This window comes from Penicillium subrubescens (assembly GCF_028828155.1).
Source record: "Penicillium subrubescens strain IBT 31985 chromosome Unknown utg000001l_segment0_segment0, whole genome shotgun sequence".
In the NCBI taxonomy this organism is placed as follows: domain Eukaryota; kingdom Fungi; phylum Ascomycota; class Eurotiomycetes; order Eurotiales; family Aspergillaceae; genus Penicillium; species Penicillium subrubescens.
The window spans coordinates 2,061,732-2,074,984 of NW_026643151.1; the positions used below are offsets into that span (position 1 = coordinate 2,061,732).

Consider the following 13,253-nt stretch of genomic DNA (forward strand, 5'->3'; position numbering starts at 1 on the left):
GGTGATTGATGACGGAGCGGTTGATAGGTTGGCCGAACGTGAGTCGGGGAGCTTGGAGCTGGCAGCTCTGGCGCTCACCGCCCGCTTAGCAAATCTGCCCGTCAACAGAAAAAAAAAGTTCGAGTTGCCGCCTTCTTCTCTTTTTTGCGTACCAACCACATCCTCAACATGGTGAGTTCTAAATCTGATGATCCGTCTAATTGAAATAAATGCTAATACATGATAGAAAATCAAAGCCCTTTCACGCCCGACGGCGTCGCAGCAGGCGCCCGGGTCTGCCACCGTCCGCCAGGCGCGCAATCTCGATCCAGCCCAGCATCCATTTGAGCGGGCCCGTGAATACACTCGTGCTCTCAATGCCGTCAAGATGGAGCGTATGTTTGCGGCTCCATTCTTGGGCCAGATGGGTGATGGCCATGTCGATGGTGTCTACAGTATGGCCAAGGACCCTGGCTCACTCGAACGATTTGCAAGTGGTAGCGGTGATGGTGTCGTGAAGGTGTGGGATATGACGACCCGTGAAGAGATTTGGAATACGCAAGGACACGAAAATATCGTCAAAGGTCTCTGCTGGACTCCCGAGCGGAAGCTTTTATCGTGCGCTAGCGACAAGACTATCAAACTCTGGGACCCCTACAACTCAACCCCCGAAGCGCCTCCCATCGCAAGTTATCTTGGCTCCGGCGCCTTCACTGGTGTCTCGCACCATCGCAACAACCCATCATTTGCGGCATCTTCGTCCGTCATCTCCATCTATGACCTTTCTCGTCCTTCCTCCACACCCTCACAGACTCTGCATTGGCCGACTAGCGTCGACACCATTACTTCGATTGCCTTCAACCAGACTGAGACGTCGATCCTTGGTTCGACCGCTATCGATCGCTCGATCATTATGTATGATCTGCGCACTTCATCAGCGGTGCAAAAGCTGGTTCTGAACCTCGCGTCCAATGCCATTGCATGGAATCCCATGGAGGCTTTCAACTTTGCGGTCGCCAATGAAGACCACAACGCTTACATTTTCGATATGAGAAAGATGGACCGTGCCCTCAATGTTCTGAAGGATCACGTTGCCGCTGTCATGGATGTCGAGTTCAGCCCTACTGGTGAGGATCTGGTGACTGCATCCTACGACCGCACCGTCCGCCTGTGGAAGAGGAACCGCGGCCACTCTCGCGATATTTACCATACTAAGCGGATGCAACGGTATGTTACTATTCTTTGCGATATCTTCCTAATAGTTACTAACACGTTAAATAGTGTCTTCTCCGTCAAGTTCACTCCTGACAGCAAGTATGTCTTGTCCGGATCTGACGATGGCAACATTCGTCTGTGGCGTGCCAATGCCTCCGACCGCAGCGGAATCCAAAGCGCTCGCCAGAGAACGAAGCTGGAGTATGACCAAGCTTTGATTAAGCGGTACGGACATATGCCCGAGATCCGCCGCATCAAGCGTCAACGTCACTTGCCCAAGCCTATTAAGAAGGCTGGTGAGATCAAGCGTGAGGAGCTTGGTGCTATCAAGAGACGTGAGGAGAATGTGCGGAAGCATACTGCTAAGACCAACCTTAAGTCAAGAAAGAGTGAGCGTGAGAAGATGATTCTGGCTCGCGAGCAATAAGTTGCTCTATCCGAGACCCAAAATACCTTCAGCTTGCTTGGTTCATACCTTTTGAGATACCCTTTCTGGAATTCGGTAAGCTGTCTGTACACATAAATGGCAGGCATGGGTGATTCGTCTTGTATTTACATATGGGATGAATTAGCTCTATCATCTGTCCATACTATTTCATCACTCTGCTTTCTTGTTGGACCTCAGTGGATACCTGTGCTCGCTCTCTTCGTCACGTTTCTGAATACCCGAAGATACGGCATTATCGATGCCACTCAGATATCGTGCTACAAGCTGCACCGCACCCGGCAACACAGCATACCAATTGACAAGCGTCGCAAATGCGGGTAACCTGAGCACGCCGCCACGGCCGCTGTCCACAGCAGCCACAATCTCACGAGCGACCTCGACAGGCTCCAGAACGGGTGCGAAGAAATGACTCGGGGTGCGGACCCAATCAAACAACGGTGTCGCCATCTGTCCTGTTTCTACCAGCAACATCTTTATCCGCTCGTCGCCACGGAACTCAGCTTCCATGGTTCGGTGCAGTGCACTCAGTCCTGCTTTACTTGCCGAGTAGTCTGCCAGCCCGGCTGGAGACAATTGGCCCAGCACGGAGCTGACAGTAACAATGGTGCCACCATTCTCCGCTTCTACGATAATCCCCGGCAGGAAAATCTGGTAGAGATAGAATGCGGCCATCAGATTGGTGCGTACCGTCTTCTCGAATGCTTCTGCTGGCAAGTTCAGAAGTGAACGGCCATTGATTCGAGCCGCGGCACAGTTGATAATGATGGTTGGAGTACCCAACTGCAGCATACATTAGCAACCATAGAACCCAACAAAAAGCAAAATTTACTGAAACACTGATCGTGTAACCATATGACTAAGTAAAGCACATAGAGACGTACCTCTTCCTTGATCTTTTCCTGAACATCTTCAAGCGACGTCCGGTTTCCAACATCGCACTTGAAATACCGCACATCCTCCCCAAACACCTCATCCTGCTCTTTACTCCCAATATCCCTTATATCCAAAACAGCCACACTAGCCCCCCTCATAGCATAAATCTGCGACACCAACAATCCCAGCCCACTCGCGCCACCCGTAACCAAGACAACTTCATTCGCGGAGTCAACCGTGCGCGGGATACCATGCGCGACACGATGATTAATGACCTTCGCAGCGAAGAGTAATGTCAAGGCCGTGGCATATGCGACTGCGATTATCCAGGCTGGGTCTGTTGGGGGCGTGACTTGGGCGCGGAGGCAGAGGACTATTATCCAGGCGATGAATGGGCTGAGGAGGGTGTTTCTTAGGACGCGAAGGAGGGTGTCTAGCGTGAGGTGGTGGGACCATGGTTTCCGGGGTGAGGATGTTGGGAGGGTGCTTTTTGATGTGATCTTTGGTGGAGATGAAGATGACATGTTGAGCTTGGATTTCTTGTCCTATCACTCTATGTGTGTCTGATCCGTGTTTGGTGATGTGTTCAAGCTGAGCGCGAGTGTGCGAGTTGAAGATGTGTGCATGTTCCTCCTCTCGGTTAGAAGCGACTGCTGAGTGTATTCAGTGCATCACTACGCTTTAGAAGATCATCCGGTATCTAGTCATTGGCATTAGATGTGGAGGTGTCATAAGTTGAAGACGTTCCGAGCCATGCAGGCGCGTAAGAGTCGAGCCGATAAGATAGGCCCCGACCATAGTGGCCGATAAGATAGTGCCAGGTGCCTGGTAACCTGAAAATTCAGGCTACGAAGTAAGTAAGTATTTAACATAACAATATCAACCATAAGGAATTCTGATTTGGCTAATGACACCCTACGTACCCTTTGCTGACTACACTTAATAGGAGAAGAAGGCAACTATTGTCTCTTCGACGAATTGACTCGTCTTCCCAGAGCTACTATAGAGAATCTCGACAGAGATGTAGTCGGAGATATAGAGGGAGATATAGCACGACTTGTAGGGAGAGATGTAGAAAAAGATAAGGGGGCATCTTGGACATTCGAAAGCAGACTGAATTACCTATTTCGGGTATGTTGATGCATGATAGTCGGTCTTCAAGGCAGTATTGGAAACGCCGCTATTATCGGCCACGGCTCCAGTCGGTGTCATCTGCCGCAAGAAAACCTACATACCGTAGGTACCACAATGCCAGTGCCACTGTCACGTCCTGTTGTTGGGGGTGAATCCGAGTTCCATCTGACCGGGTCCGCCAGCTCTAAATTCTCGCGAGCTGGACCAGCGAACAAACATCTCAGCGCCTATGAAACAGTCGGGTTGACCGTTTCAATAAAAACATTTTGAAATGAAAGTTCGGAGAAAAGCTCGCGAGAAGAGGCCGAAAAAGACAACGGCTGCATTCGCAGATCTGAGAGGGCCCGAATCGCCTGCCGGGAAGCAAAAGAAAGGTGAGGAGAGGTGGCTCGACTCGAAAGGCAGTCAGGATAGGCACCCAGGGTTTGCTGAGTGGTCGCCATCTTGGTCAGTAACGAGGATGTTGAGAGGATCGTGGTCGTGGTGAAAGAAGGGAATCTTGAGAAAATACTTTCGCACGAGACCTGAGTGGTAAGTACTGGAGTCTAGGTAATCGTGACGACTTCCTTAGGGACGTCATTAGCTTAGACCGGCTCGTTCCTTACAAGGGTTTGAATATCTCTCAATCTCTCTGTATCCCTCTCTAGATCTCTCTCAGCTTCCCTTTCCACATCTCTTTCCACACCTCTCTCTACCCCTCTTTCCACATCATTCTCTATCGATCTTGGCTCCAGTGGCTCTGGTAGCTCTAGGAAGGCAAGTAAATTCGTTGAAGAGACAATAGTAGTCTTCTCCTTCTATCAAGCGTAGTCAGCGAAGGGTGCGTAGGGTGTCCTCTTGACAGCTTCTGTATCATTTTCTTAGTCTATCGTTCAACTTATGACTGATATATAAGATGATTATGAACATTGATCATAGTCTAAACTTATGAAACCCTAGCGTACACTGGAGCTACCCCATTAATTAGTTACGATGTGAGATGCTAGGGACTATGTGCGTGACTTTTTCAATTCTTTTGAATTTGATTGTTTCATTCACTCGTATTCTGTAGTCCAATAGGAAGGAACAAGAAACAGGGTAACAAGCCACAAGCACAAACTCGATATCGCGAAGGATGAAAACCCTCAAGACATCTACATGTGACTTTGCCAGACACGAGGAGGAACATTCATCTCTTGTGCCGACTTTGCAGGGTCATAAACACTATGGCTGAAGGTATGAGACTCTGGACTCTCGTCGAGGATTTTGAGATTCTCGGGGTCAAGAGCAGGTGAGAAACCATTGCCAGCTCGTGGGTAAAGGCGATGGTCTTCAACTGCGTCTTCGGACAAGTCATCTTCGGTATCTGGGTCCGAGTCCTCAGGTGTTGTGTCTCGGGAGACAAACGATAGACGACGTCCCTGTGACCGGTTCGTAGAAGGTGTCTCGGGCCCGGGTTTTGGATGAGTGGAAGCGGATGGGGTGATCAGGTCCGGAGTGGCGGTCGTTGAAACGGTTGGGGGATTTGAGGGCCCAGCATCAGCTTCGGGCGAGATGTTTTTCGGAGGGGATTTTGCCGAAGCAGAGGTTGTGCGAAATCTCTTGCGAGAATTGGTGTCGAAGTCAGAATCAGCTGGATCTTCGTCGGCCCGAGTTCTCTTGGTTGAACCTGGCGTGGTGATATGTTCCGCAGTCTCTGGTTTCTTGGTTCCATTGCTCGCCGGCTTGAAGAAGAACTGTGATGCCGGCAGATCCTTCATGTTGGCTGGTAACATGGGCACGGATGGATTTTGAGTGGAGATGTGGACGAGCAACTCAACCAGTTGGGCATGTGAAAGACTAGAGAGATATGCACGTCTCTCGTCAGCGGTGAAACTATCACCACCGACTTCCAGTCGAGGTCCTGCCTGCAATCGAGGGTGCAGGATCCGACCCGCCTTCTTGGCCTTGACGGGCTTGCTCTTTTTTGCCGCTGCCGGGCGAGGTGCGGGCTTGCATTTGCAACAGTGCCATTCCATATCCTTCAACATGATAACTTGATCATCAATTGGTGGGTCATGACACTTCTGGTGCCATGTATTATTGCATCCATCGCAGAACACGATGGCGTTGTTGGCCGGGCTATGGCCGCGACTGCAATGTATGCAGACAACATTGGCTTCCTTCTTTCGAGAACCACCTTTACGCTTTCCAGAAGCGACGGTGGCTGGTGGCGGGGTAAATGCCGTTGGCGGCTTGATGACTCGCCCAGTCCTGCTGGTACGGGTGTCGTGGTCCGTGGACTTCTCCATTGCTGTTGGCAGCCCAGCGAGGGGTTGGTCTCGGAGGGCTTCTTTCTTCAACTTGTTGACTGAAGAAGAAGCTAGATCGGTGCTGGATTTAGCCTTGGCGGCAGTGGATGATTTCATTCTGTGGAACAAGAGGTAGTGATCTGATGGATGAGCGGAGAGGAAGAGAGAGGATGGATGGAAAAGAAGAAGGAGAAGTGGAAGGCTGAGGAGGAGGTATTTAAGTTCGACCGGGGCATGGCAATATTGCCTTGGAGAGTGCTTGCCTATATGCTTGCCTCATTGAAGGTACAGGCAATCACCAGGGATGGCGTTGAAGCCTTGGGAAATGTTCGATTCTCCATCCGGAAGCGATAATTGCGGCCACCCAGATCTGTATAGCCTCACGTGACAGCCTCCAACGCCAGCAAGGCCCCCTCACATCTCACCAGCATATTTCTTGAAATCATGTTGTAAATCGTAGATAATCCCAAAATCATATTTACGGGGGAATTTGGTAGAAGTCTTCGATCTTCCACTTTCTTGCTCTCTTCATTCGATGAATTGCTCTATGTATGAGGCAGACTAGAGGGGTAACATCTAGGCTGAGGCTAATCGCACGACAGACTATAAGGTTCCAGGTTCGGAAATAGTGGAGAATAGATACCCTGGATCCTTGATATCTAAACTGGAGAAACGTTTTCACAGGGTAAATATACATGCTTTAACTTTCCCTTTAATGAAAGATCTTTCTAGATGTCTTTTGAACAGTCTTTATTAATAGCCAACCTGGTATCTATGATAAAAGGCTTAGTAGGTATTACGGGGATATCTAGGTACTCGATGTAGCTATGATTCATCTCCGAAAATAGAATAGTAGTTGGTCGTGCGATTACACAAGTTGGCGTGCGAGTAGCCTCATCCAACTTCTAAGGTTCCTAACCCTAAGTGGGCGCTGTTGAACCAGCAGAAGTAATTCGAATTAACGAATAAATATAGTTCGCTCTATATGTATGTACAATTGTAGGGGATTATTCCCACATCTACCGAGAAGCTCGCCTGTTTATAAATATGGGTGAACTTCATGAAACCACCCCCTCGGCCTTTAACCGGGCAATATCTGCCTCCTCATAATCGAGAACGCTTCCCAGAATCTCATCGGTATGTTGACCAAGGGTCGGAGGTGGTGTACGAACACCTGGGGTGGCTTCGGAGTATTTGATCGGCGTGTTGACTAGCTTGATGGGACCGCAAGCAGGGTGTTCAACTTCGGTGACCATGCCTCTTGCCAGAACTGTAACAAAGATTAGCAATTTCGTAAGGCAGAAAGGAAAAATAGGCTAGTGCTTAGGCAGGCTTACCATGCTCATGGTTCAAGGTCCCCTGGATGTCGTTGACCGCTGCGTATGGCATGCCGCTGCCTTCGAAGATATCCAGCCACTCTTTGGTGGTTTTCTGCTGTGTAGTATTCTCAATCAAGCCATCGATATCTGCCCGGTGTTTCACGCGGTCGCTATTGGTGACAAACCGAGCATCGGTCTTCCACTCAGGGAAACCAAGACGATCAGAGAGCACACCGAAGAGACGATCGTTGCCACCACCGAAAAGAATGTCACCGTCGAGGGTCTTGTAACTCCGGTATGGTACAATAGATGCTAAAAAGCATTGTTAGACTTTGCTGAAAACAGATGCACTCGCTGGTATTTTCACTTACGATGAGCAGTGCCCCAGCGGCCCGAGTCTTTCTGACCGCTGATCAAGGCAGAGCTAGCCAGGTTCGCCAGAGTAGCGACCTGGCAGTCGCTCAAGCAAGCATCGATATGCTGGCCCCTGCCTGTCCGAACCCGGGCAAGCAATGCAGCCATGATGGCATTTGAGGTATAGAGTCCGGTAGTCAAATCGGTGACTGCCACGCCGACTTTTACGGGAGGGCCATCTCGCGACCCGGTAATGTGCATCAATCCCATCTCTGCCTCCACCATGACATCGTAACCAGCCCGATTGCTGTAGGGGCCTGTCTGACCATAGCCGGTGATACTGGCATAGATCAACTTGGGATTGATCTCTCGGAGGGTCTCATAGTCCATTCCATATTTTTTGAGTGCCCCTGGAAGATAGTTCTCAACGAGGACGTCGCACTCCTTTGCGAGCTTGTGGAGGATCTCGACGCCTGACTTGTGTTGGAATGACAGTCCAAGGGACTTTTTGTTGCGATTGACCTGCGCAACACGTTAGAGTCTCTCTTTGATCAGTATGGCCCAGCATGTTTCTTTCCATACCGCCAGATAATAGGCACTCTCGCCAGGTCCCTCCTTCGATGCATCTTCGTACTTCGCATATGGAGGGCCCCAAGCTCGAGTATCATCGCCTCGCACGGGGTGCTCGACCTTGATAACGTCCGCTCTGCATTATCAATGTCAATATTCACGACCTATTAAAAATTGACGATAGGAGGGCGGAATAGGAGTCTCAATGGCAGTACATACCCCAAGTCACCCAGAATCTGAGTACAATAAGGCTATATTGCATCACTCTGTCAGCTAACGGCCACGAACCAAGGGAGAGATAATAGCAGTATATCAACTCACCCCTGCCAAAACTCGCGTCATATCAAGCACGCGAATCCCTGCAAGAGGCAGCGTGCCCTCTGCCGCCGAAGCGGCGCTCGAATAGCTCCGCAACAGCGAGATGCGCCTCAAGGCATTGCTGGACCAGGATGGACTCGACCGCCGGGCAAAAACGTTTAACCTGAGCGCAACCGACATTATCCAATTTCAGATACCGAGCTGCTTAAAAAACGAAGGAACAATAGTCTAAGAATCCCCCGCAGCGAGCTCCAGCAGGTTAAATGGGGCACTGGGATAGATCGAAACTCCGCCAAAACGCCGACGACACCGCTCGGGGCGGGCCCCGAAGCCGAGGTCGACCGACCCCAACTTTTTGTTTGTCATTCATTTGCAAATCAATACAGTCACGTCCGCAACAATGTTCACTGGCTTGGTTGAGACGATCGGAAGTGAGATTGGCTCCTGTCTCGATGGTGTTTCGCCGTTACTAACTACTCTCTTTTCTATAGCTGTCACGGCCCTGGAGCCCCTCGATACTTCGTCGAGCGGGGGCGGGGGTACGTCGCTGACCATCTCCAATTGCGAGGAGATCCTCACTGATGCGCACTTGGGTGATAGTATTGCTGTCAATGGTACTGCTCACTGTATAGTTTTTACCCCATATTGAAGAGCCATATCTCTAAGACCGTGTCTTCCATAGGAACCTGCCTTACCGTCACTGCCTTCGACAAGACCTGGTTCAAGGTGGGCGTCGCGCCAGAGACCTTGCGACGCACCAACCTTGGATCTCTACAGACCGGCTCATATGTGAACCTCGAGCGTGCGGTGTCAGCCGATACCCGGATGGGTGGCCACTTTGTGCAGGGTCATGTCGATACCGTCGCGAAGATTCTGTCCGTGACGCCTGACGGTAACTCCCTCGTGTTCCGGCTGCAGCCGCGTGATAAGGATGTGCTGCGCTACATTGTCGAGAAGGGCTACGTAACCCTTGACGGCGCTAGTCTGACGGTCACGAAGGTTGTCGATGGGGAAGAGGGATACTGGGAGGTCATGCTCATTGCCTACACGCAGGAGAAAGTCGTTACGGCGGGCAAGAAGCCTGGCGAGGAGGTCAATGTTGAGATTGACATTGTGGGCAAATACGTCGAGAAGAGTGTCCAGGGCTACTTTGCCGGTACTTCCGGAGGAGACTTTGCTATCTTGGAGAAAATGGTGTCTCGTATCGTCGACGAGAAGCTGAAGAAATAAGTCACAACATATACAGTGGCAGTGTAAGTCTGAATCTAGTTTCTTTCGAGGCATGACTGATGAGATCATTGGGCAGCTTTGCACGAGTCATGTCATACTAACGAGGATCTGAATTAAAGACAAAAGCGTCCTGATATGCCTGTTCTAAAACTTTTATTCGCATACGCCGTGTAAATGTACAGAACCACCATGAAACTCGTGGGTATAAAATGAGGATCGCTGATCCTGTAGAGAGGGATGCCAGGTCAAACCTCTAGACCGCATCTATCAGCCCTCACTCCTCCATAGAATCGTCCGAGTCCTCCTCAGGCTCATCATCCTCATCCTCGTCGTCAAAATCGCTGAGCCATTCACCATCATCCATATCTTCATCCTCGTCCTCGTCCTCGTCCTCGTCGACTTCCTCCCCATTAGCCTTGGCCTTGGCCTTTTCCTTCTTCTTCTTTTCGATGTTCTCTTTCTGCTGCTTCTTTCGCTGCTCCTTCTCCTTGCGGCGTCTCTCCCAGCTCTTGTCAAGAGACTTGACCTCATGTGCAGACTTGGTGATGAAGTCGTGCCACATAATCTTGCCATCGCAGACACCCTCTTCGACCTTCATCAGGCGGAGCTTCATGCGGGGGCCCAATTCGACCAGCTTGACAGCGCGCTTTTCAACACCCGGGGTAGCAGCAGCCTTCTTCTCGGCCTTGTCTCCAGCCCTTTGACGCTGCGCCTCCCGCTTGTTGAGAATCTTACGGGTCGTGCTTTCCGCGACTTCCACCTCTGCGTCGGTGTCGAGCTCGGTCTCACTGGCAGATGTATATCCGGCGGCAGAAGGATCAAGCAGATAATCGGCGGCATCCTCGAGCTTGCCAAGATTAGGCACGGCGGCCTTTTTCTTATCTCTGTTGCGAATTTCCTTAGGATCCAAGCGGCGGATGCGTTTTGACACGCCAGTCTTCTTGGTGGCAATGGCGTAGTGTCGTAGACTGAGTATATACGAGCCGTCTTCAGACTCGGAGGGCTCTCTGTTCAAAAGCATAACACGGCGGATGGAGGAAAGAGGTTGGGCTTGGGGGTTGATCGGAGGGAAGAGGGACTGGAAGATGGTGGTGGTAAGGGTCTCGAGACGCTTGGGCACTTTGGAGTCCTCGGTCGCATTGGGCGAGTTGAAGTTGTTCATCACGAGCAACGGGGGAGTCTTGTGGTCCTGTCCACCACTGCGTGGGCGCTTCAATGATCGCTCAACATCCTTGCAGAGCGAATAGTTCTCAACTTGGAAGTGAAGGGTCGGTCCTCGGGGAGTAACAGCGAGACGCATGTTTGTGTTGCCGGTCTTGGACTTGGAGAAGAGCATCAAATGGGTGACACCGAGAGGGCCAGCCATTACGGTGTAATCACGGAGTCGGTTGGATTTGCGTTCCTGGAGATTTTCATTAGATATGATCCGAAGACAAGGGGCAATTGTCGCCATACCTTCAATCGCACAGCAGTATCGGGCTCCATCATTTGGCGGACATCCTTGACCAACTGGCTGACACTAGTTCCGACTTGAGAAGCACCAACTCGAATGACCATGGACTTTGGGGCCTTGGTCATTGAAGAGGCAGTGCCTTTACCAGCAGCCGCCGCCGAGGCATTTTGCGCCCGGAGATGAGTGCGCTTCTTGACGCGTGCCTTGGCCATTGCGAATTCGGTGAAAAGTCAAGCACCGGGCGGCAAATAACGAAAATTGTGAGCTCGTTGATGTTGGCTGCCAGCCCGAAGTTTTTCTGTCTCCAAAAAATCCAAGCGGAGCCTGCACGGATCAACGATGTTGCGGACCCACCTAAATTATTTCAAGATCTCGATCAACACGCACTTTTTTTCAACAGAACAACGCAAAAATGCCGGCAATCAAGAAGCGCAAGGTGACCGACGAGGCGACTGCGCCTGCACCTGCATCTGCAGAAGATAACGATGCTAGCTCAGTGAGCTCCCAGTCTGGCGACGAGGGCACCTCCCCCGAGGCTGCCAACTCCGATGAGAAGCCCACTAGCACTCCGAAGACCTTCAAAGAGCTCGGAGTGATTGATCCAATCTGTGAAGCGTGCGCCAACCTCGGATACAAGGCCCCGACGGCGATTCAAGCAGAGGCAATTCCCTTGGCTCTACAGAACCGGGATATCATCGGTCTTGCAGAGACTGGTTCAGGAAAGACAGCGGCATTTGGAATTCCTGTCATTCAATCTTTATTCCAGAGTCCCTCGTCATTCCATAGTCTCATCCTTGCCCCAACCCGTGAGCTGGCATACCAAATCGGAAAGTCTCTCGACGCCCTCGGCTCTACGATCAATGTTCGGACAGCAGTCATCGTCGGTGGTATGGATATGGTCTCCCAGTCTATCGCTCTGGGGAAGAAACCGCACATCATCGTAGCAACGCCCGGTCGTCTGCTTGATCACCTGGAAAACACAAAGGGTTTCAGTTTGCGCACTCTGAAGTTCCTCGTTATGGATGAAGCCGATAGATTGCTGGATTTGGATTTCGGTCCACTTCTCGACAAGATTCTTAAGGTCCTGCCACGAGAGCGTCGCACGTTCCTGTTCTCCGCAACTATCAGCTCAAAGGTCGAATCGCTACAACGTGCCTCTCTCTCCAACCCACTTCGAGTCTCCGTCTCTTCCAGCAAATATCAGACTGTCTCGACCCTCCAACAATACTTCCTCCTACGCCCTCACAAACACAAAGATATCTACCTGATCTACCTGTTGAATGAGTTCGTCGGCCAGTCGGCCATTGTCTTCACGCGTACTGTTCACGAGACGCAGCGTGTTGCCTTCCTTCTCCGCACCCTTGGCTTTGGCGCTATCCCTCTCCACGGTCAGCTCTCACAGTCATCTCGACTGGCATCACTTGGCAAGTTCACGTCACGTAGCCGGGATATTCTCGTTGCTACGGATGTCGCTGCTCGCGGTCTGGATATTCCCTCCGTTGATGTAGTCTTGAACTTTGACCTTCCCACTGACAGCAAAACCTACATTCATCGTGTGGGTCGTACCGCCAGAGCAGGCAAGTCTGGAGTAGCAATCAGCTTCTGCACTCAGTACGATGTGGAGATTTGGCAAAGGATTGAGGGTGCGCTTGGGAAGCAGCTTCCGGAATATGAAGCCGCTAAGGATGAAGTCATGGTGCTTGCTGAGAGAGTTGGCGAGGCTCAACGCCAGGCGATCATGGAGATGAAGAACTTTGATGAGAAGAAGGGAACGAGAGGCAAGAGGTTCGGCAAGGGCAAGCGCTCTCGCGATGAGATGGATCAAGAGGAAGGTTAAATGTGTTGGATAGTGTGGCTGGCCCATTGAAGCCTCGTGCTTCGTTGTATTCCTATGAATTAATGCCCATCTGTGATTTTACTATCAAAAGTTATTTACTTTGCTATCCCAAGTTGTCTACTTTGCTAATCAAAGGCTATCTACTTCTTTAATGGAATCTCCTACAGCAGACTATTACTATACGACGGTAGGTCTTCAGTCCGGCCATTGTAATATTCTATACCGGTGCTCGAATTTCGTTTCTATGCTGGCG

At 50.8% G+C, this 13,253-nt stretch overlaps 7 protein-coding genes across 7 annotated transcripts; 3 read left to right on the plus strand and 4 right to left on the minus strand.

The window, feature by feature from the left end:
* Nucleotides 1–168: 168 nt before the first annotated feature.
* N7473_000674 (rRNA-processing protein SOF1) lies at nt 169–1,621 on the plus strand (the record flags this gene model as incomplete). The annotated part of the gene is made up of 3 exons (XM_057146614.1): nt 169–171; nt 227–1,206; nt 1,261–1,621. 3 exons carry the CDS (start codon nt 169–171, stop codon nt 1,619–1,621), a joined length of 1,344 nt encoding a protein of 447 aa, XP_057014500.1.
* Nucleotides 1,622–1,792: 171 nt separating this feature from the next.
* Nucleotides 1,793–3,060, minus strand: N7473_000675 (SDR family oxidoreductase; the record flags this gene model as incomplete). Its single annotated transcript, XM_057146615.1, has 2 exons — nt 1,793–2,422; nt 2,524–3,060. Coding segments are annotated over 2 exons (1,167 nt in total), but the record flags the coding sequence as incomplete, so codon positions are not given.
* Nucleotides 3,061–4,782: 1,722 nt separating this feature from the next.
* On the minus strand, nt 4,783–5,919 carry N7473_000676 (phf1/phf2 family PHD finger domain-containing protein; the record flags this gene model as incomplete). The annotated part of the gene is made up of 1 exon (XM_057146616.1): nt 4,783–5,919. The coding sequence occupies one exon, from the start codon at nt 5,917–5,919 to the stop codon at nt 4,783–4,785; it is 1,137 nt and encodes a 378-aa protein (XP_057014502.1).
* A 1,058-nt stretch (nt 5,920–6,977) lies between these two features.
* Nucleotides 6,978–8,660, minus strand: N7473_000677 (CaiB/BaiF CoA transferase family protein; the record flags this gene model as incomplete). Its single annotated transcript, XM_057146617.1, has 6 exons — nt 6,978–7,189; nt 7,257–7,550; nt 7,610–8,114; nt 8,175–8,298; nt 8,382–8,413; nt 8,484–8,660. 6 exons carry the CDS (start codon nt 8,658–8,660, stop codon nt 6,978–6,980), a joined length of 1,344 nt encoding a protein of 447 aa, XP_057014503.1.
* Nucleotides 8,661–8,880: 220 nt separating this feature from the next.
* On the plus strand, nt 8,881–9,710 carry N7473_000678 (riboflavin synthase; the record flags this gene model as incomplete). The annotated part of the gene is made up of 3 exons (XM_057146618.1): nt 8,881–8,911; nt 8,972–9,094; nt 9,163–9,710. 3 exons carry the CDS (start codon nt 8,881–8,883, stop codon nt 9,708–9,710), a joined length of 702 nt encoding a protein of 233 aa, XP_057014504.1.
* A 274-nt stretch (nt 9,711–9,984) lies between these two features.
* On the minus strand, nt 9,985–11,375 carry N7473_000679 (Brix domain-containing protein; the record flags this gene model as incomplete). Its single annotated transcript, XM_057146619.1, has 2 exons — nt 9,985–11,112; nt 11,166–11,375. The coding sequence occupies 2 exons, from the start codon at nt 11,373–11,375 to the stop codon at nt 9,985–9,987; spliced, it is 1,338 nt and encodes a 445-aa protein (XP_057014505.1).
* Nucleotides 11,376–11,575: 200 nt separating this feature from the next.
* Nucleotides 11,576–13,000, plus strand: rrp3 (RNA-dependent ATPase RRP3; the record flags this gene model as incomplete). Its single annotated transcript, XM_057146620.1, has 1 exon — nt 11,576–13,000. One exon carries the CDS (start codon nt 11,576–11,578, stop codon nt 12,998–13,000), a length of 1,425 nt encoding a protein of 474 aa, XP_057014506.1.
* Between the last annotated feature and the right edge of the window lie 253 nt (nt 13,001–13,253).